Source organism: Tachysurus vachellii, chromosome 14 (genome assembly GCF_030014155.1).
Source record: "Tachysurus vachellii isolate PV-2020 chromosome 14, HZAU_Pvac_v1, whole genome shotgun sequence".
NCBI classification, from domain to species: Eukaryota; Metazoa; Chordata; class Actinopteri; order Siluriformes; family Bagridae; genus Tachysurus; species Tachysurus vachellii.
In genome coordinates, this window is record NC_083473.1 from 10245717 (window position 1) to 10266630 (window position 20914).

Genomic DNA, 20914 nt, shown 5'->3' on the forward strand with positions numbered 1-20914 from the left:
TGTGCAGTTGAAAATTGTCCCTAAATTTCTCACGTAAGCTCAAATATCTTCTAAGAGAACCGACTCTTTCTATTTCATGTGTCATTCTATTACACCGTGGAGCTTCTGTCACTGTAACAAATTCCTCGCATGTGAAAACATACCTGGCAATAAAGCTCTTTCTGATTCTGATTCTGACTCCTCCGGGAATGACACTTCACTCAAAGAACCGACTCCTCCGTGAATGACACTTCACTCAAAGAACCGACTCCTCCGTGAATGACACTTCACTCAAAGAACCGACTCCTCCGTGAATGACACTTCACTCAAAGAACCGACTCCTACGTGACTGCAGGAATAAAAAAAGAAAAACACAGGAGATGAACCTTTCTGACACTTCTGGCTTATATTTAGGTTTTCTGAACAATGAAGTGAGAAACAACAACATAAAGTGAAATATTAGTAAAAAAAAAATTAGTAATACACTATTAACTGCTTTATTACACGTATAAAGCAGTTAATAGTGTCGGCTCCTCCCACCCACTGTAGTCACGTGACCGTCACTCATCGCTGTTGTAAAGTTTGTGGAAGTTAGAAACCTGCTTCAGCTTCATATTCCATCAACTCTACACTCTTGTGTCTTAGTTTGAACAGCAGACATGCATTTTGTGATCCCTGTATGCGTAATGACTGTGTTTTGGGGCCTTGTTGGAGGAGTGGTGCCGTGGTTTATACCTAAAGGACCAAATCGGGGGTGAGTTGAGTTTAGCATAAGAGCTAATAAACTTTCCTGGAAACAGAAATGTCAATTATACACAAAATACCGTGTTTCATTCGACCGTGTAATGTCTAATGAACTACCTGGGCACTCGATAACTTATCCGAAGTCGTTAAATTAACTATTTCACACATTGTTGTGCCCTTAATCTTAGTTAGTAACAGCAGCTAAAAGTTAGCTACAAGCTAAAAGAGGTAACAGTCACGTGATCAATCCTGATGTACACTAGACAGGGATTAGTAATAAAACCATCTGTGACTGTAAGAAATTAGGTGCTAAATGTAGACACTATAAATTAATCCTTTAGATAGATAACTCTGAATAAAAAGTGGAAGCTCATTGTTGGGAAACATTAATCATTGAGTTTCCTTCCTTATAAAGCACCAGATGTACAGCAAGAATCACGTGACAGTCAAATGACCTGAGAAATCAGTTTTAGTGTGGTTTCATTTAAAAGCCATCTTTTTTCCTGCATGTTGTTTTAGTAACATTTCTTTTTATTTTTAACCACAGTGTTATTGTGATCATGCTGGTCCTAACAGCAGTTTGCTGCTACCTCTTGTGAGTATGATATGAATTACTGCTACTATTATTAATATTAATACTAATAGCATTGGGTGATATAATATAAATGGGATGATGTAAAACCCACTCCACTTATACTACTATGTAGCTTTCATAGAATTATGTAGGTCCTCTTTCAAGCTTGGCTGAAGGTCAAACATGGCCTTGGGTTAATGGCCAATAAATTAGTATTGATTAAAAAGGCACAATGTCAATACAGCAGTGACAGCAAGCTGACTGTTTATCACAGGTCAGGAATTGTTCTGTATATCTGTATGAACCCTGTTTTAAAAGGACATTGATGTTGATGATAACAACAACAACAACAATAATAATAATGGTGATGGTAAAAAATAATAGTCGTCGTCATTATATTTAATCGTAAGGCTCTTTTGAGTTTAATTTAATATATATATATATATATATATATATATATATATATATATATATATATATATATATATATATATATATATATACATATATGATATATGTATATGTATGTGTGTGTGTATATGTGTGTGTTTAGTAATTAACAATATTATGGATTATTTGTGTATTTGTTTAAAACAGTTCAAAGTAATTTGTGTGCATTATTGTTTATGAGGCATCTCAGCTAAATAATCATAAAATGGCAGTTGTCCTTGAAGTTGAATGATCTAAAATCATAAACAAAGTAACTACAATACAATATAAACATTACACCATGAGATGTACTAAAATAAAAAGATAAAAATTTCTAGATTTATAATGGGGATTTGAGCCCTTTTTTATCCTTGACTGATCTAATATGTCCGGTTTCCTCCCCCGGTCCAAAGACATGCATGGTAGGTTGATTGGCATCTCTGGAAAATTGTCCGTAGTGTGTGATTGCGTGAGTGAATGAGAGTGTGTGTGTGTGCCCTGCGATGGGTTGGCACTCCGTCCAGGGTGTATCCTGCCTTGATGCCCGATGACGCCTGAGATAGGCACAGGCTCCCCGTGACCCGAGGTAGTTCGGATAAGCAGTAGAAAATGAGTGAGAGAGAGAGTGATCTAATATGTAGTTAATGTGCCATTAAAAACACCTGACTGCCAGTAAGCTTTGGTATTAAAAGTAGGGATACTGCAGGTAATTATTTGTGTGTGAATGTAGGAAGAGCTTTAAGTGTTCTAAGTAGAACAAATTAGACCCCGTTAAATGAAGAGGAATGATTTATATAATTACTGTAACCACATGGGGGCAGCATAGACAGCGTACACCCGGGTTCCTCATTGCTGGGTTTTCCCAGATTAACTCAATTTGTCAGCAGACACTTTTTACACACACACACACAGTATCATATCACACAGGATGTTTGTAATTTTAAACCATGAGGAGGTGATGTATTTTTCCAAACCTCATGCTTGTTTCTTGTTTAGCTGGCTGATTGCCTTTCTGGCGCAGCTGAACCCACTGCTTGGGCCGACACTCAGCAACCACACCATATGGTACCTCTATTATCACTGGGAATAATTTTTAATCGTAGTCTCTTTATCAGGTAAGCAAGCAAGTACATATTGCCTCTTTCGGGTTAGTTATAGTATGAATTGATTAAAAAAAAAAGTCATCAATCTTGTCTTTTTAATTTCTCTATGCAGATGCATGTATATGGCCAAACATCCACTTCACTTTCTCATAAAGGGAAGAATGAATCCATAGGCTGTCTGTGTGTGTTGTAAAATGTGGTTTCTAATTTTTCTTGTTTGTCTTTTAAAGGAAATAATGAACAAACTGAAGATGTGTATTTTTTGTAATTTTGTCCATTACCAAAAACGTCAGTGTATTTGGAGTATTTTTAAACTCTGCCTTTGTTAATGCATTTCCTTGTCTTTTTGTATTTATGTAACTAAACACTGAATAAATATTTCCAGATGTCATTTATTTAATATTTTCCCCTTCATAATTTTTTTTTAATTTGTGTTATGAGTGAGTAGAGCTTTAAAAGCCAAGCACTGAAATGTTCTTTCATGCATTAACTGTGTAAAACAAATCATTGTTTACAAATGACCAGATCTTTTACAACTCACAATAGGGATGGACAAAATGACAAAAACATCATAACACTTGACATTACCATGATATGTATTATAACACATGTCTGGTAAGAAACAGCAAGAAAAAATAGTTGAGCTAAAACTTCTTTGAAAAACTGAATTAAATGGTACTTTTAATTCTTATCTGTTCAAAACATTTACAAATTTATCAAATCTTTTGCTTCCAAAGTTACTTTTAAAATGTCTCATTAATAAATGTTTAATAAATATTTCATCGATATCATAATACATTGTCATCTTGCCCATCAAACTCTGATGATGTCTACAGTTTTGACTTCCTCTAAACACAAGTATTTATCCTCTACCACATGCTAGACAGCAGGAGGCCTCAGAGACCTGCTCATCAAAAAGTGTCTTTAGGGATTCTGGGCCTGGAGTGTGTACATTCACATTCTTCTTTGTGCACACGTCCACCGGAGGGGCTTCCACTGGGCATCTGCTCTTTAACTTGACACACAGGGCAGCAGGCTGTAAGGCCTTTCTGCCTGCAATAGGTGCAGGATAAGACAAGCTGGTAGCAGAAATCAGTAGAGCAGAGCTGATACTGGTCCCATGGATTCCCACAGTACCTACAATCTACAAAAAATGAGATGCATCGGAACAGATGAGCTGCAGTAATTGTAGACATGAAAAGTGCACCTTTATGGATAATAAAATGGCTCTATTTTATAGATACAAGGCCAGCATTCCTAATAAAGTAGCAGCACAGTGTATGTTAGAACTGCAGTGAGATCCAGCATGCGCTAGCAAGTTATATGGTACCTGAGATAATGTCACTGTTGAATGAGATTGAATAACGTTCATCAAAGACAAAAAGTTTGCCCCGGTAGAAACCATCAGGAAACTGCTCCAGATACTTATGAATGCCGCCCTTCAGCTGGTACACTTCCTTACAGACATTCTGCACAATCAGATCTCGATTATTATTAACTAAGAATGAGAATACATACAGATCTTATACAGGATCATTTCAATGGAGAACACTCACTTTTGAACGGAGATATGCTGACCCTCGTTCACACCGGATGCCCCCAGTGCAGTACATTAGCACCTTCTTATTACGGAAAAGGTCCAGGTTCTTGTCCACGTAGTCAGGGAAGTAGCTGAATTTGCGGATGTCCGGCGCCAAACAATTTCTAAACTGACCCTAAAAAAAAAAACAACAACAATAAGTTCACCATCGAGTCTTCTGATGCCATGTAACAACTTTTCTTTTACTGGTGAAAATTAAGTCACTAAAGATACTTACTATTTTACTCTCGTAGAAGTTTCTACAGTCCAGCAGAATTGTATCACTGTTGGCAGAACCGTCTTTGAGTAGAGACTGGACCTCCTTGTGGAATTCCTCAGGCTCCAAATGTGTTCCTACATTGGAGATCAAAATTATAGATAATTAAAGAAATTAGCACCAGGTGCCAGAATAACACCAATAACTGGGAGGTATCTGAACGGGCTCTCTAAGTGTGATCAGTGTTCTTTGTCAAATTTCATTAAAGATTTTTATACTGTGCTTCAAAATATATGTAACTCAGACCTTAAAATTTAGGAAATTATAGGTTGTTCTCTAGTTTTCAACTCCACTGAACTTATATGGGTAAGAATACCACTCAATATCAGCTACCATGTAAGGTGACTTGCATAAGTATTCACCTGCTTGACATTTTCCAGCATTGGTAATGTTAAAATACAGATCAAATGGTAAAAAACAAATACAAGCCATCATGCATCAAGACATGGAAAAATGGAAGCTAATTCTTCTCTACCTGCTGATCTGTAGGTGATTATATCTGGGTCCACACCCATTGGGACGATTTCTTTATACACGCCAACCTTAAGATCAGGAAAGCACTCTGCACTGCCGTCACTAGTCTGATGAGGAATCAAAAGCATTTCAGGTTTAAAACTATTCATTGGTCACATACACGATTATAGATGGTTCAACATGCAGAGAAATGTTTTTAAGACTGTCTGTATTATAAAAAAATTCTAAAATGAGAATAGAATAATATAATAGCTCCAAATAGGGGTTTAAAAAAAAGGAATTCGAATAAAATAAAATGAAATAGAATTGTATAAGGGAAAAATAAAAATGAAATAGCAATGGAAATGGAAAAGCTGTGCAAAGCAGAGTGGCAAATAAAATAAAAGTGGCATTAGCTGAACAATTGGATAAAATATATAAATAAAAATGCAGCATATGAAACGATACGGTTACTGTTGAAATACGGTGATATGATGAATATAGGACAGCCATGTTGTTTAAGAATGCATTGCAATGAGAAATAAATTACATTTCTGTTTGTTTACCTTGAAATCATCCACTTGCATTACTTGGAAAATGGGATGTGCCAGCATTGCACTGATGTAAAGTCTTGTGGCTGATTTTGTTCCACCAACTGTTCCATTGATGCCCTCTGTGGCCACACGTACCTGCACGAGGAGAAAATAATGTGCAGTGAAAGACATACCACAACAATATCTAAAATAATGAAAGCAATTTGTTTACCTTGCCGGTGAGGCGAAGCTTTGAACACAGCTCATTCTGCCATTCACAAATGAATCTGGGCTCTTTTATCTGACAATAGCAGTAATACAAGATGACTTCACCAGGACCTCTGCAAGCAATCATACAGGCTTATCATAAGCAGGTAGTCGGTACAGACAGTAAAGAGCAAGGCATGCAGAATAAAACCTACTCGCTAAGCTTGTCCTCAGAAATGTGGCTTGTATCAGGCATCCAATAAGAAACATCTTTTGACTGACAATCATTCAAATATTCGTGTACAGAGCCATCGGATATGGATTGCTTCAGCATCTGATCCAGTGCTGCACTGGTGAGCTCGTCAATCTCATTCGCATGGACGTTGGAAACGTGTTTGTGGATGGACGAGGGGTCTGAGAATGCCTCGTCACAGCAGTGCCAAAGTGATAAAATCCTCTTAGATGCCACAAATGTCGCAAAGGTCTAAAAATAAGAGAAAAGTTCAATAATGACACACTTATAAATATTCTTTTCAGGAGCACCACAAGTCAATTTGAGTTTATTTATTAAATGTGCAAAATATTAAAGACATATTTGGTCAGAAAGCTTGTGGTGAGTCTCAGGATCAAGAAGCCAAGAGTAACATTTAACATGATGCTACCACCAGCAGGCTTCACTGTTCAGATGGTGTCATCACAGTTATAAACAGTGTTGGGTTTCTGTAGCACTGCGAAAAGGTCAAAATGGTTTCATTTTGTTGTCAAATGAAATTTGTTTTCTGATTCACCTACATTTGGCCAAACGCAAACATGATTTTACATAATTTGTCAGTCTTCAATAAAGCCCAGGTGTTTACGGTGTTGTGGTGTTTCTGGGTCATGGTTGTGTGAACAGCTTCTCACAGATATACTTTTAGTATACTTTTTATACTTTTTGTATTATTTACAACTTTGGCACCACATTTAACATTCGCGCTCCACATGATGTTTTTTGTGCTGTCATTTTTTTTTATTTATTTTTATCACCAAACCCCTTTTCCATAACACTGTCCCAGGCTTGTCTTGATATTTCCTTGCTGATTGTTTAACTTTGTCTCTAACACAATCTGGATCCTTGCAGAAGCATGCAGGGGGTCACATACTTATGCAATCACAACTTTTATGTATTTATTTGTGAGCGACAACAATAACAACAACAACAACAACATTGCACACAATAGAATTGCAGAAAAGAATTGAACATGATTAAAGTCAATACAATGAAATGTAGATATGTTCATTTTATTAGACTCGTGACCTCTGAACTCACTTCCACTATATAATAAGAGCCCTGATTATTTATTTATTTTTTTTTATAAATTAGTAATAAAACATACCTTCTTCTTTATATAAGAGTAGCATTTCCTACTGGTGAAAAACCCTGAATTCTCTTGTTTCTCGTGTTTAACGATGACAGGGTTAAGACTCTCGACGTCCAAATTAATAAGAACATTTTCTCCCAAATCGTCCTGGTCCATTATATAATAAGATCATAAATATTCTGAAACTAATTGGAGTTAAAAACGCACGGTAAGAAATAAATGTGCTCTCTGTGGCAGTAGATGAGGCCTAATCCAATATATCTTACACACCCTTCATGAGTACACTATCTAGGGAGCTTTAGTAATAGATTCTACACTTTATATAGTGCACTCGATATTTCTTACTTGCTATTTGAGACACCTTCGATAGAAGGTTTTGCTTTGTATTTCCGGTTACCCCGGATGTGTTTGCGTCTTTTATGTTCACAGCGGTGGCTAGCTGATGTAGCTAATTGAGGCGTTGTGCAAATTTAAACAGAATTGACGTTAAATTTGAAGAAGGCCAAAAAACTCACACGGGAGTTTTGCATCCGAATTTAAAAGCGCTAAACTTTGCGGGGGAAATGTCTAGGAGAAGACACAGCGAGGAAAATGATGGTGAGTTCACGCGCACGTTAGCTAACTGGCTAACGGTGAGTATGGAAGGCGTTTGTCTGTTCACACCCGTTTTCAGACAAGGTCCGCCTGCTGTTATTTCATTGGTTAAGTCGTTCACGCAAAGTTCACTGATTGGTGGACGAGACGCCGTGTGTGCTGTCAGTCAAAGCGTATTCCGCGGCATTTGTCTGAATACGGGTGGATATAAAAAAACAACTGCTACTAAACCGTTTGATATAAAACCTGAATGGGAATTTGTTCAACTCAGAACTAGTGTGTAATGTTTAACGGATTCGACACACAGGAGATTTAGATGGTTAATTATAAGAGAAAACAGTGCCACAATGTTCCCTTTAACTTTACACAGAAAAACATTTTCAGAAACACGTTCGTTGTTCAATTCGTTAACAAACAATAACTAGTGTTTCAGTGCAGTGAGTTTGTGTTTAATGAGAATAAACTGGTCTTAAATGATTCAGTGACTCATAATAATAATAATAATAATAATAATAATAATAATGGAGTCAAACTGATTTTTTTATTTTTTTCATAGCCATGTTTTTTTTGTTTGTTTGTTTGCCTGTTTTAATTTTAGACATCACACAAAACCCAGCCATGGTCTGTCTCTGTCTCTGTCTCTGTCTCTCTGTCTCTGTCTCTGTCTCTCTGTCTCTGTCTGTCTCTCTCTGTCTGTCTCTCTCTGTCCGTCTCTCTCTGTCCGTCTCTCTCTAACACGCACACACACACACAGTCTGATGAGTCAGAGCAGTCAGTTAGTCCTTTAATCAGTCCTCAAATTAGTCCTCAAATTAGTCCTTTAAAAGCAAACCATCAAAACTAGCTTTATGCTGCAAGCAAAATATATACATATGTTGTATACATTTTATACATATACATATTGTTTGTCAAAGCCAGTACTTCTAGTATTACTGCAATATTGCTCTACTGTAGTTTGATCTTGGGTTTTGTTTTGAACTGTAACACGCTGATTTTTCTCTTGTACACCAGGTGGGCAGCCTCATAAAAGGAGGAGGACGTCTGAGCCGATTGAAATCGAGGATCGACTGGAATCACTGATATGCAGAGTTGGAGAAAAAGTAATATAGCAGAAAAATATGTTCATTTAGTACACATTCAGACTGACTGAGTGATCATGAGTTTAAGCAGCTGTTCAAAGTTTTAATTTGCTATTTTACAGTATAAAAGGTTGTGTTGCTATTTTTTTTTTTTCTAATTTTGCACTGTGGAAAGGGAAAGTTTTCTTTCTGTACCATTAGCTGTATTTTATTCACCAAAGGCTAATAATATTATAAATAATAAACTTTACATTTCTTTTTGCTTTTTATTTATTTCTAGAGTACATCATCATTGGAGAGTAATTTAGAAGGCCTTGCAGGTGTCCTGGAAGCAGATCTGCCTAATTACAAAAACAAAATTCTGCGCATCTTGTGTGCTGTGTAAGGCATTCACAGTGGTTTTGAAGTCAACATATTGCTTCAATGCCAAGTGTAAAATGCTTATAAACATTATTTGTGCTGTTTAAATGTGTTTTGTCAGTGCACGACTGCTTCCAGAGAAGCTAACAGTCTATACAACACTGGTGGGCCTGTTAAATGCAAGGAACTACAACTTTGGAGGGGAATTTGTTGAGGCCATGATCAGGCAGCTGAAGGAGGCGCTGAAGTCAAACCTCTATTCTGAAGCAGTTTACCTGGTGAGGAGCATGCATATGAGTAAAGATGTGTTCACACATGCCATGACTTAGTGCTTCCTCCTGACATTTAATTTATGCGGGAAGTGTCATCAAAAGTGGAATGCTACTTGGAAACCATTAGCAGGAACACCTACTGGTGACTTCATAGTACAACTACTGAATGAGGGTTGAAATTAAAATGAGTATTTTGTTGCTCGAGTTATGTCCAACTTGCATTTTTATCTTCATAGGTACGATTTCTAAGCGACTTGGTGAACTGCCATGTCATTGCAGCTCCCTCTATGCTTGCCATGTTTGAGAACTTTGTCAGTGTCACACAGGAGGAGGACATACCACAGGTTATCACTATGACTCAATCAATATATAAGGAAACTCCAGTATATCTGTATTGGTGATGGTCAGTGACCCTGAGTTAAAATATTACAGGTGCGCTCTGACTGGTATGTGTATGCTGTACTGTCCTGCATGCCATGGGTTGGGAAAGAGCTCTACGAGAAGAAGGATGTGGAGATGGACCACCTCCTAAATCAGATTGATAGCTATCTGAAGTAATTTCTTTTCTTTTTTCTTTTTTCCCCAAATGTTTATTTATGCACTGCAAACCTATTTTCAACTTTTTACTTTAGTGTAGTGAATTTCAAAAAAGTGAGATTAGGCTGTTGTGGCTTCAGTTCTTAATACCACAGATAATCTTTCTTCCATGCAGTTCATTTTATTTAATTATTTATTTATTAATTTTAGAAGATGCTGGTAGTACATTGTATTGATCTGAAAACAAAATGAACACAAGATATTTTAAAGAGTTTTGCTAAAAGCAGGTCAAAATCAGACAATTTGTGTGGCAGGTACAATTATTATTATTATTATTATTATTATTATTAGTAGTAGTAGTAGTAGTAGTATTTTTTTTAATGCAAACCCTGTGTATTTTTAGGAGACGGGAGAAGACCCATGTGGCCATGCTACAGGTGTGGACAGCAGAGAAGCCCCATCCACAGGAAGAGGTTATCCCTCCTTTTACTTCATTATCCTAGCATGGGCTGAATTTCAGTTACCGCTGCCTAAGGAGATATTAATCTAATCTGTGGATAGTAAACACTATCCATGAAATATAGAAAGTTTCTTAAGGGCAATTAATTAATCATATGCAGGAAGTTGTAAGGGTTTGTGAAATCTATTTGGTTACATATCACCAATTGTAATATGATTTAGTTTACCAGACTGCGAGAGAATGAATTTTAAAAGAGAAATGGATAGATGAGTAGATGGATAGATAAATTGATCTTCGTAACGGAACATTTACTTGCCGTGAGGTTTTCACAAAAACTCTGACCAAGCAAACTAAAGGGCTTCTATTTCTTTTATATTATTTTATCATAAGAACAGCAAATTCACTTAGGTTTCAAAATGAAAATACAATATTGTAATATAGGATCCCAGTACTGTAAAATGGAGCAGGTAATATGATTAAATGTTCATTTCATTATACTTTTTGTAACAATTAGCCAATAACTTAGCCGACTACAACACAGCATCATGTTACCCACCCTTATTTAAAAATAGCAATAGGTATTAAACCTGCAACCAAATATTCTGCTACTATTGAATTTAGGTGCTGTTAATTATGTCCATTTAAATTGTTTTGCATCTATAGTGTGCAAAAATTCTTCTTAAATAGAAGGACGATATTCGCATAAAATCTGTGTTGAATGTAATTTTGCACCTTTCTAAATATCTCCTAACCTGTCTTGTCCTTTGTTCTCCCTGGTAGTATCTGGACTGTCTGTGGGCTCAGGTGCAGAAGCTGAAGAAGGATCGCTGGCAGGAGCGTCACATCCTGAGGCCGTACATTGCCTTTGATAGTGTGTTGTGTGAAGCTCTGCAGCACAACCTGCCTCCTTTCACTCCTCCAGCTCAATCTGACGATGTGGTTTACCCCATGCCCCGTGTCGTGTTCCGCATGTTTGACTACACCGATGCTCCTGAGGTACCGAGTCTCATCCATCTAACATTAGTAATGTCAGCACAGCATGTGGAAAGGCCTTTCATCTTTTTCCACCTACTCATGTAAATAAGAACAGAATCCTTAAATATTTAATACCATTTGAACCTTGTTTGACACAGTCAGAAAATCAGCTCATGTCCTATTTATTCGAGTTTGTTGCACATCTGGGTTTCTTTATGCTTTGATGTTTTATCATTTCCTGCTTTTTGTATGTGTGGGATGATCTCGCTGAGAAATACTGTGAGACTACTCATACTTGTTCATGTATGAATAGTTATTACTGCAAATTGTACACAAAGTATTGGCACCCTAAAAGCTGTATCTGTGCTTTTCTTTCTTAGAATCTGCTCAAAACAAGTGCCTAATGCTGTTAATGTTGCACAGCAACAGTGGGTTTTACATTTGCCCTTTTATGTCCAAGTGTGTTGCATGTGTTGTCTGATTGTCGATTTTGATCTCAGGGCCCTGTCATGCCTGGCAGTCATTCTGTGGAGAGGTTTGTTATCGAAGAGAACCTGCACTGCATCATCAAATCTCATTGGAGAGAAAGGAAAACCTGGTGAGCCCTAAATTGCCCTAATCGCATCTTATACAAGACACAGAAACAGGATTAGATGCCAACAAGACGTATTATTGCGTATTATTTGCCATTAACTAGTTTATTGTTTTTGTCTTATGTTACTTTATTTTAAATGTGCCTATTTCAGTGCTGCGCAGTTGCTGAGCTATCCTGGCAAAAGCAAGATTCCTCTAAACTACCATATTGTTGAGGTAAACTATAAAATAATTGTTACAGAATAAAGCACTATTCGGACGGGACTAGTTTTCCAAACGACGTTTGAGTTAGAATTTTTTTCAGCCAACGTCTGTCATTTCATGTATGGATTTGGACGGGACTAACATCTGTGTTTATTACGGAGGTAGGAATGTCTTTGTTTTACATGTGGGCATTGCACAAGACCACATGTCCAGGATGCGTGGATTGTATATGGTCATATGACCGATCAATAAACTTGAATACTGGTGCGCTAGGGTTAATACGGTAGTTCACGTTGACCAAAGCAGACAAGAAAACGCGTTTTGGAAAAAACATTTTAGGCAATCACAGACATTCGCATTCAGACGGGATTAGATTTCTCAGAGGAGCGCCGATTTTGCTGAAAAACAGTTGCTCTGGAATTTTTACACAGGTCGTGTGAGAAAAAGACAGACATGGCAGATTCAGACGGGATTAAAATCACAAAGTACGTCTGTGAAACTGAAATTTCTCTAACGACCCCCTGTAAAACTAGTCCCGTCCGAATAGTGCTTAAGTATAACATATAATCCCCTCTTGTATATTGATCATTTTTTTATAGATATTTATTTCTGCCAAAATACTGCAAGCCCTATCCAAGCTCCTTAATGTTGAGTCCTATAAAATTAATAAATCAAAATAAATAAAATTAATTCAATAAGCCTTTTTAAATTTCATCTAATCAAATTCACAGACGTTTCACCATTTTCCGATTTTGTACAGAAATCTGACTTGCTGGACAAATCATATGAGTACAGGAGGTGTTGAAGTACTGTTTAATATTTCCCTTTGCACTTGCATATGAATAAATAATAGTATTTTTATGGCAATCACATAAAGTCCAATACAATTTCAGGTCTCTGTTTTTAAAATGAATATTACCTTCAATATCAAAGATGTTTAATTTTTTACAAATAGAGGGTTTTTCAGCCTGGCTGAAGCCATCAGGGTTAGTGCCATGAGACTGATAAATGATAACAGATTCCATGTGAATAAATGAAATCTTACAATAATAACTAAAGTCTAGACAGTAAACCCGTTGTTATCAATTAACACAAAAAATAGCTGATTCAGCTCTGTAAAATAAATGTTACTAATGATATAACATGACTAGCTTTTTTGTCAAAGTAGCTCTCGGAGGTAAAAACGATGGAGAGCCCCGTCCTCTGCTATGTGATCCTAAATACTACTGACTACTAAATACTAAATCCTCTTCTAGGTGATCTTTGGTGAGCTCTTCCAGCTTCCCTCTCCTCCCCACATTGATGTCATGTACACTGCATTACTGATTGAGCTCTGCAAGCTGCAGCCTGGGTCATTACCTCAAGTTGTATCCTTTTCCTATCGCTTGAATGCTGTTTTGTAGCTCAAGTCAGGAAACTTTTATTGTCGTTCGACCATGTATAGCTAAAGCAGTATACACTGAAATGAAACAACATTCCTCTAGGACCCTGGTGCTACATACAGACAACACAAAACTAAGGATTAAAATAAATGTTGCTATAAACATGACATGCTTAGGGGTATGTTGAAGGATATAAGAAGGTTTGGTGTTCTTCTAGTGGCTTATTTGATTCCTCAATTTGTATTAAACAAACCGGATAGTTTTAGATTATCGTACTATATATCGCACCTTTTTTTTTGTTTTATTTGACTATTTAGAATTGCAATATTAACCTAAACTTGCTCCAAGCTTGCACAAGCCACGGAGATGATGTACATGAGAATGGATACGATGAACACATCCTGTGTAGACCGGTGAGTGTGTAATCCTTTGACATTCATTTAGTAAAAACATAGACTTGCTGATCTTGTACCACTTTAACAATGTCTTCTCCGGTGTATGCAGTGTTGCTCAGTTCAAACTATGTCTAGGACATGTATTTAAAAATAAAAAACAACTGAATGCCTGTAGAAACATTTGAGAGCCAGTGGAGAAGCACAATATTCTCCATTTACACTTAATATAGTATTTAAAGCAATGAAAATAAAATTGAGAAATGTTTGTTTTACATGTTAGTTTTAAATTGTTTTCGTTTTAGATTCATCAACTGGTTCTCTCATCATCTGAGCAATTTTCAGTTCAGATGGAGCTGGGACGACTGGTGAGATCTATTTTACATCTACATACATTATTCATCAACACCCTCTTCAAACTGTAGCAGCCAAACAATGCTTTCTGGTACATATTCATTAGTGTTCTTTGATTCTAACTCCTGGCTCTGATGTGATGCTCTCAGTAACCGTACGTTACAGAGTGAGATATGAGATTTGGGTTAAAATTGTAAAGGAGGTGGTTGGTGCTTTAGCAGCAATATAAAGTACATAACATAAGTGGGGTTGAAGCAAGTCTCTCTCTCTCACTGCCTGTCACAGGTGCTGTTTATTTTATTTTTTATGAATGTTTAACATTTACTCTACTGATTGATGGAATTGATTACTAAGTGATTAAGCAGTAACTTTAATAATATAAATAACACTTTCAATTTATTGCATCTTGGTTTTTTTTCTTTTCTTTCTTTCTTTCTTTCTGTCCACTGTTGCCCTTGCCATCCACACTGGCTGGTGCTTCTGTAGTGTGTTCATGATGTCGTATGAGGTGTTATAGTATATATTGTGTTCTACTGTCTGCATAGTTCTGTATTTATTTTATGAATCCCTTTATTTTGATGGAAATCTTCATTCAATCATTACTATACTGATTGATTTTCCTCATTTCTCTTAGGTCTGACTGTTTAACAATGGACATTGAAAAACCTAAGCCCAAATTTGTCAGAGAGGTGTTGGAAAAATGCATGAGGTCGGTTTTCATTTATTTTTATTTTAAAAGTATTTCTAATCATGGCTTATTTCTGATCTTCATTCTTATAAACGTTGCCTAACATTTTATATGATTCTTGAATCACAGGTTGTCATATCACCAGCGGATCGTGGACATTGTGCCTCAGACCTTCTCCGCATTAATCCCAATGGAACCAGTGTTTCAGTATAAATACGAGGAGGAGAGCAGCAGTAAGTAGTGCTGCTGTCTATAGCATGTCTATTATAAAGGCCATTCATGTATAGAGCTTTTCAGATTAAACAAAACTTAGATATGGAATTCACAAATGGCTGATAACTAAATTTCTCAAGGCCACATTTAGCTTATTGCTCATTTATTTGGAAGTATATTGTACTCTGTAACATGACCTGCCTGGTCATCATGTCTCTACTGTAGGTTCCTTGCCTGGTTATGTTATGGCAACAACTATAGGAAATGCCATCAAAAACCGTGCCACAAATGAGGAGATCCTCACCATCCTGAAAGAGATGCCCAATCCTAACCAGGACGAAGATGATGGTATGGTATCTTCCCGTGTATTATTTTAGTAATCTCGTAAGGGAAAAGCTAAAGAATTATGCCTTCCATCTGTCACTTATTACTTCTTATGTTTTATTATGGATGTATATCAAATTTTTAAACGTAAAAAATATGTCCATGTGAAAGCTGTCCATTCACTAAACCGTTTTTATCTGTCTCTTCAGATGAAGGCGATGGTTTCAACCCTCTGAAAATAGATGTGTTCCTGCAGACACTACTCCATCTGGCTGCCAAGTCCTCCAGTCACTCATTCAGTGCTCTTGCAAAGTGAGTGTTGTCTCAAAGAGCCTTGCCTGTGGTGCTTGGTGTATTCTCTTACTTTCTACTGTAAAGGACCTCACTTATGCAGGAATTTGTAATAGCTTATAGGGTTTACACCCTCAAACATAAAGGCAGATAGAACCTTTTTGTGTTGTATATAAGCCTTACTCTGATAAAGGGTGCTGTTTGAATCTGCAATATTTTATATATACAACATTTTACATTTACAGCATTTAGCAGACGCCCTTATCCAGAGCGACTTACATTTTTATCTCTTTTTTTATACAACTGAGCAATTGAGGGTTAAGGGCCTTGCTCAGGGGCCCAGCAGTGGCAGTTTGGTGGACGTAGGAATCGAACTCACAACCCTTCCAATTGGTAGCTCAACACCTTAACCACTAGGCTACCACATGTTGTAAAATTCTTGGATCAGCTAGAATCAGGGTCTCAGTTTTGAATCTTTGTAATATGATGTATAAATTTGCAAGTTGCAACTTCATATTGGCCTTCGTGAGAACTTCAGCCTATTCCTGTTTTTACTTTCTAGAGCACTGACACTTGTTTCACTATGATGAAACAGTTTTGTTTTTATCCATATAGCCTGTATATACGAGTCATTTTACCATCTCACTTCCTTTTCATTTTTATTGTTTTGCCTCTTGTCAGGTTCCATGAAGTTCTGAAGAATTTAACAGAGAGTGATGAAGGGAAGTTGCACATACTTAGGGTGGTGTACGAGGCATGGAGGAAACATCCACAGGTCAGAAACCTGCCTGTTTAGTTTGGTGGGTGCTTAGACACCTATTTTACCCTGAATATAAGCATATCATCAATGCATGTGGACCTGAAGGCTGGTGTATGACTGGTATTGAGTTCAAAAATTGGATCAGGACATTGGCATCAGAATTCTTTTCCATAACCAGTTCCCAGCCATGGAAATCTAAAAAAATTATCTTCCAATATTCATGTAATCCTAGTGGCTAAGCAGATTTACTATTAAGCTACAGGGATTGTTTATTTAGTGTCAAAACAAACTTTAGGCTTTGAATGCATGAAATATTCTTGCATTATGTTACAAAATTGTGATTACTCTTTTTTTCTCTGTGCAAAAGTTTCTAATGAAATCAGGCACTCAATGAAAATGTTACCTATTTTGATAAAACAGTTCTTCCAAAAATAGTACAAACCCAAACCTGCCCTTTTAAGGAGTTCATTTGTTTATGTTAATTATGGACAACATCTTTGTGTTCAGATGATCTCGGTGCTGGTGGATAAGATGATACGTACTCAAATAGTCGACTGTGCTGCTGTGGCCAATTGGATCTTCTCTCCTGACATGGCTCATGATTTCACAAGGTACATTTTCATATCTTGTTCTGATATATTTTTTTTGTCTTGGTGAATTCTTATGATGCTCTTTCTATTGGTTTGGTCAGGCTTTATGTGTGGGAGATTCTTCATTCCACCATCAGGAAAATGAACAAGCATGTCCAGAAGATCCAGAAGGAGCTGGAGGAAGCCAAGGACAAGCTGGAAAAACAGCAGCACAAAAAGGTACGAGCAAATTTATGTTGGGCTTCCTCTGGATTAAAAGATCTTCCTTAAGCAAACTAACATCTCAAACAAGTTAACCTGTTACCAAAAACTAAATTATATGTTAGACTGCATTTCCTGACACTTGGATTGTTTGTCTGAGCTGTTAATGCCTTACTGTGTGGCATTTTGTGCAGTATTTGCTTACCTTATCATGCTTTATGTGCTTTCAGCACAAAAAAAGCTGAATTAAAGAGGGAAGTAAAAATTAAGTAAGTCACAAGTCATGGACACAGTTAGTCACTGCCTGTCATGAGTCAGTCAGCTCGAGAAATAAAACTAAATCAGCCCTTCTAAAACAAACTTGATTACACGGACAAGGCCACATTACTATCAGAAAGCTTTTCATATCTGTGAATGATTGAATCTGGTGTATGCTCTTTGACATCATTACCCCACAGTGCTGGGATATTGGGTTGAGTATTTCTGCTGATCTCTTGGGAATTTTATGCACAATGGTCATTAGAGTTTGTAGAAGCAGTTCTGCATGTGGGAAAAATGGCATGTTGATGAGGACCTGCCTGATTTTGAGGTGATCTAAAGCCTACGTTAACTTAAAAAAACACTTTTTATATCTGCGATTAGGAAAGCATCTCAGAACACACACGTTGAACTTGAAGCGAATGTGAACATTATAACTGAAACTCTTGACCTTGATAATTGCCTGAATGAGCAGTGGGGAAGGTGTTTGTATTAAAGTGGATGGTAAATAGAAACAGGTTTCTATTAATATAAATGTATGCAAAGTTTCTAAGCTATGCACACAGAAGAAGGAGACAGATACTAAACATTGACTGTCAGTTAAAAAGTAGTTTGATGTGGTGAGGGAGAGGGAATTGAACCGATACCCCAAGATGCATGTTAATACCAATTCTGAATTGGTGAATACCAATTCTGTTCTGGTACACTAACAATGCACATTTGTGTGAAGTCAATAGGCAAAACTGTGTTGTGTATCTGCCACTGTAAGTGCTTGTGCACTATGGAGAGTAGTAGGTATGACTGATGAGGGTACAGGGTTTAAAGCAAGTAGAATGAGTCTTTGTGGTTTTAGCAGAAAGACAGTGGTGATGAAGAGGAAATGGAGAAGAACAGTGAGGATGAAGATGGTCAGCTGGAGGAGCAAATTGAAAGACTTCAGGAGAAAGTAGAGTCGGCACAGAGTGAACAGAAGAACCTCTTCCTTGTCATCTTCCAGGTAAAACCTCTAGACACGAGTCACTTCCATTTCAGCCTGTGTTTTGTGGCTGTGAAAACCATTTACATGGTGAAATTTTGTTCTATTTATGGTTCTCCTGAATCAAAATCTCATTTTCTTTTACATTTATCTTGTGCCTGACAGTTAGGATTTAACAAGTCTCTTTGCTCCCAATAGGGAAAATAGAGAAAATGTGATTCGCCACAAACCTGTGCTATTTTACAATTCGACGCAATAAAGAAACACAGCTTTTCTTCCCAAAAAGCTCATCTATATTTTTGTCACACTGATTCGAAACCGTAAGATTTTGTGAATCCATACCAAAAATGGCTTACAGATAACACCATGGATTCTGCAGCAGTTTTGCAATAAGTAATGATTTAAGACAAATTCCTTGTTACCTTTTGTAGTTTTGTCTAAATGTGGCTATTTATTAATTAATTTATTTATTTGTTTGATATATACCAATAAACATATTACCTTTGTTTGTTACCTTTTGTAGTTTTGTCTAAATGTGGCTATTTTATTAATTAATTTATTTATTTGATATATATACCAATAAACAGACAATGCAAATTCTGATGAGGCGTTTGCTTTTAGGTTTTACTCCAGCTAGATTTTTCATGCTTTAACTTTTTTCTCTGTATCTCAGCGTTTCATCATGATGCTGACGGAGCACTTGGTGCGCTGTGAGACAGGCGGCGTGGACATCAACACCTGCTGGTATAAGAACTGCATTGAGCGGCTGCAGCAAATCTTCCTCATGGTACTTTATGTTTCATGTATGGCTTGTGTTTACAAAAGCACTACTAGTTGGTACCTCAAAAATCATGTATTTAGCATGTAGTTTAAAGAGCAGGAACCTGCACTTGAAAGCACTTCCTCTATCAGCTGTGTTTTAGCAGTAGCTGTGAAGGCCCAGGACCATTTGGCATCTATTCCAGGGTATTAGTTCTAACATTTAGTTGTGTATGTGGACTTGAGCTATTAGACAATGTGGCTGAAACTCATTCTTTTAATGATTTTTGTTTGTTTGCAGCACCATGTGACCATCCAGCAATACATGGGCACGCTGGAAAACCTGCTCTTCACAGCCGAGCTCGATCACCACATCCTGGCTGTTTACCAGCAGTTTTGCGCTCTGCAGCTTTGATCACATCACAGAACTCATGGTGCAAACATCAAACCCAAGCCCACAAGCACCTAGTTCAAACTTTTCAATTTTGGCTTGTATGTTGTGTGGCCTGTTAGCTACATCCAACAAGTAAGTTGAGCTTTTAAATTGGGAATAATTTTGTTTATTTTCAAGTAGCGATACTGGCTCTTAAGTATTTGTCTAGCACAATTACGTTTTCCTTTTTTTATTCTTTTTTTTTTTTTAAGTCCAGATATTTTTTGTTTTTACACCTAGATCGTAGTTCTGTATCACCTAAGAACATGTCTTTTAAAACCTGAGCCTAAGTGGGAAGAAGGATTTTAGTTTTATTTTGGCCAGACTGAGGAAAACCGTCTGAAGGTTTATATATTTAATGTCATTTTGATCTGAATGTGATTAAAATGAGTTGTGAGTCTGCGCCTGCATCGTCTTATGTGCACCTGTTGCTGTAATGAGGTATTTTTGAACTGTAAAGAAATACATGAAACAGTCTTCCTTTTTGTTTTTTGAAAACAAAGTGTGCGTCTCTTTTATTGATTAAAATGTCAGTAAACGGTTCACAGGCTACTATTTGATATAAAACGTACATAAACATTTACACAACTGAAAATGAGGAGGTCCATGAAACATAGCAACCCATCATTATCATAGTTATTAGTTGGTTTGTTTGGTCACTTGAATTGAATGAGTTGAATCCAGACAATAACTCCCAACAAGTAGCCTATAACCGGTTATGTTGTGAACCTTGTGTGCTCTCTCGGCAAAAAAGTTACAATGGGCTAGAAAGTAGAATAATATTCATCTGTCCCATCGGACACAGTGGAACGTGTTTTATAGTTAAAAGCTGAAGAAGTACAACCCCAGGTCTAACTCGTCTAAAAGCTACTTAAGCAACTTAACATGTTTAGTTGCACTGTTAGCCGTGCAGCCATGCACAAATCTGTACAATAAAAATTTCTTCAGGCCATCCTTAAAAATATTCTTGTTTGCTGTA

At 36.9% G+C, this 20914-nt stretch overlaps 3 protein-coding genes across 4 annotated transcripts; 2 read left to right on the forward strand and 1 right to left on the reverse strand.

Annotated features, from left to right (window-relative positions):
• Positions 1–535: 535 nt before the first annotated feature.
• Positions 536–3224, forward strand: atp6v0e1 (ATPase H+ transporting V0 subunit e1). The gene is made up of 4 exons (XM_060887132.1): positions 536–733; positions 1271–1318; positions 2723–2841; positions 2942–3224. The coding sequence occupies exons 1-3, from the start codon at positions 639–641 to the stop codon at positions 2814–2816; spliced, it is 237 nt and encodes a 78-aa protein (XP_060743115.1). The 5' UTR covers positions 536–638; the 3' UTR covers positions 2817–2841; positions 2942–3224.
• On the reverse strand, positions 3037–7474 carry LOC132857139 (thiosulfate sulfurtransferase/rhodanese-like domain-containing protein 2). Its single transcript, XM_060887131.1, has 9 exons — positions 7255–7474; positions 6094–6362; positions 5904–6012; positions 5705–5827; positions 5161–5266; positions 4647–4762; positions 4386–4544; positions 4160–4298; positions 3037–3973 (listed from the first exon to the last, which is right to left on the reverse strand). Exons 1-9 carry the CDS (start codon positions 7393–7395, stop codon positions 3741–3743), a joined length of 1395 nt encoding a protein of 464 aa, XP_060743114.1. The 5' UTR covers positions 7396–7474; the 3' UTR covers positions 3037–3740.
• Positions 7475–7635: 161 nt separating this feature from the next.
• Positions 7636–20437, forward strand: LOC132856701 (nuclear cap-binding protein subunit 1). Of its 2 annotated transcripts, none has more exons than XM_060886377.1 (23): positions 7636–7836; positions 8845–8933; positions 9193–9293; positions 9394–9550; positions 9781–9888; positions 9977–10098; positions 10485–10554; positions 11322–11537; positions 12017–12114; positions 12263–12326; positions 13571–13681; positions 14045–14109; positions 14394–14456; positions 15077–15151; positions 15260–15363; positions 15569–15691; positions 15877–15979; positions 16640–16733; positions 17226–17329; positions 17410–17527; positions 18621–18764; positions 19417–19530; positions 19804–20437. In XM_060886377.1, the coding sequence occupies exons 1-23, from the start codon at positions 7803–7805 to the stop codon at positions 19915–19917; spliced, it is 2391 nt and encodes a 796-aa protein (XP_060742360.1). In that variant the 5' UTR covers positions 7636–7802; the 3' UTR covers positions 19918–20437. The 2 variants fall into 2 exon arrangements, with proteins under 2 accessions (XP_060742360.1, XP_060742361.1); XM_060886378.1 differs by having other exon boundaries at positions 18624–18764.
• The last annotated feature ends 477 nt before the right edge of the window (positions 20438–20914 follow it).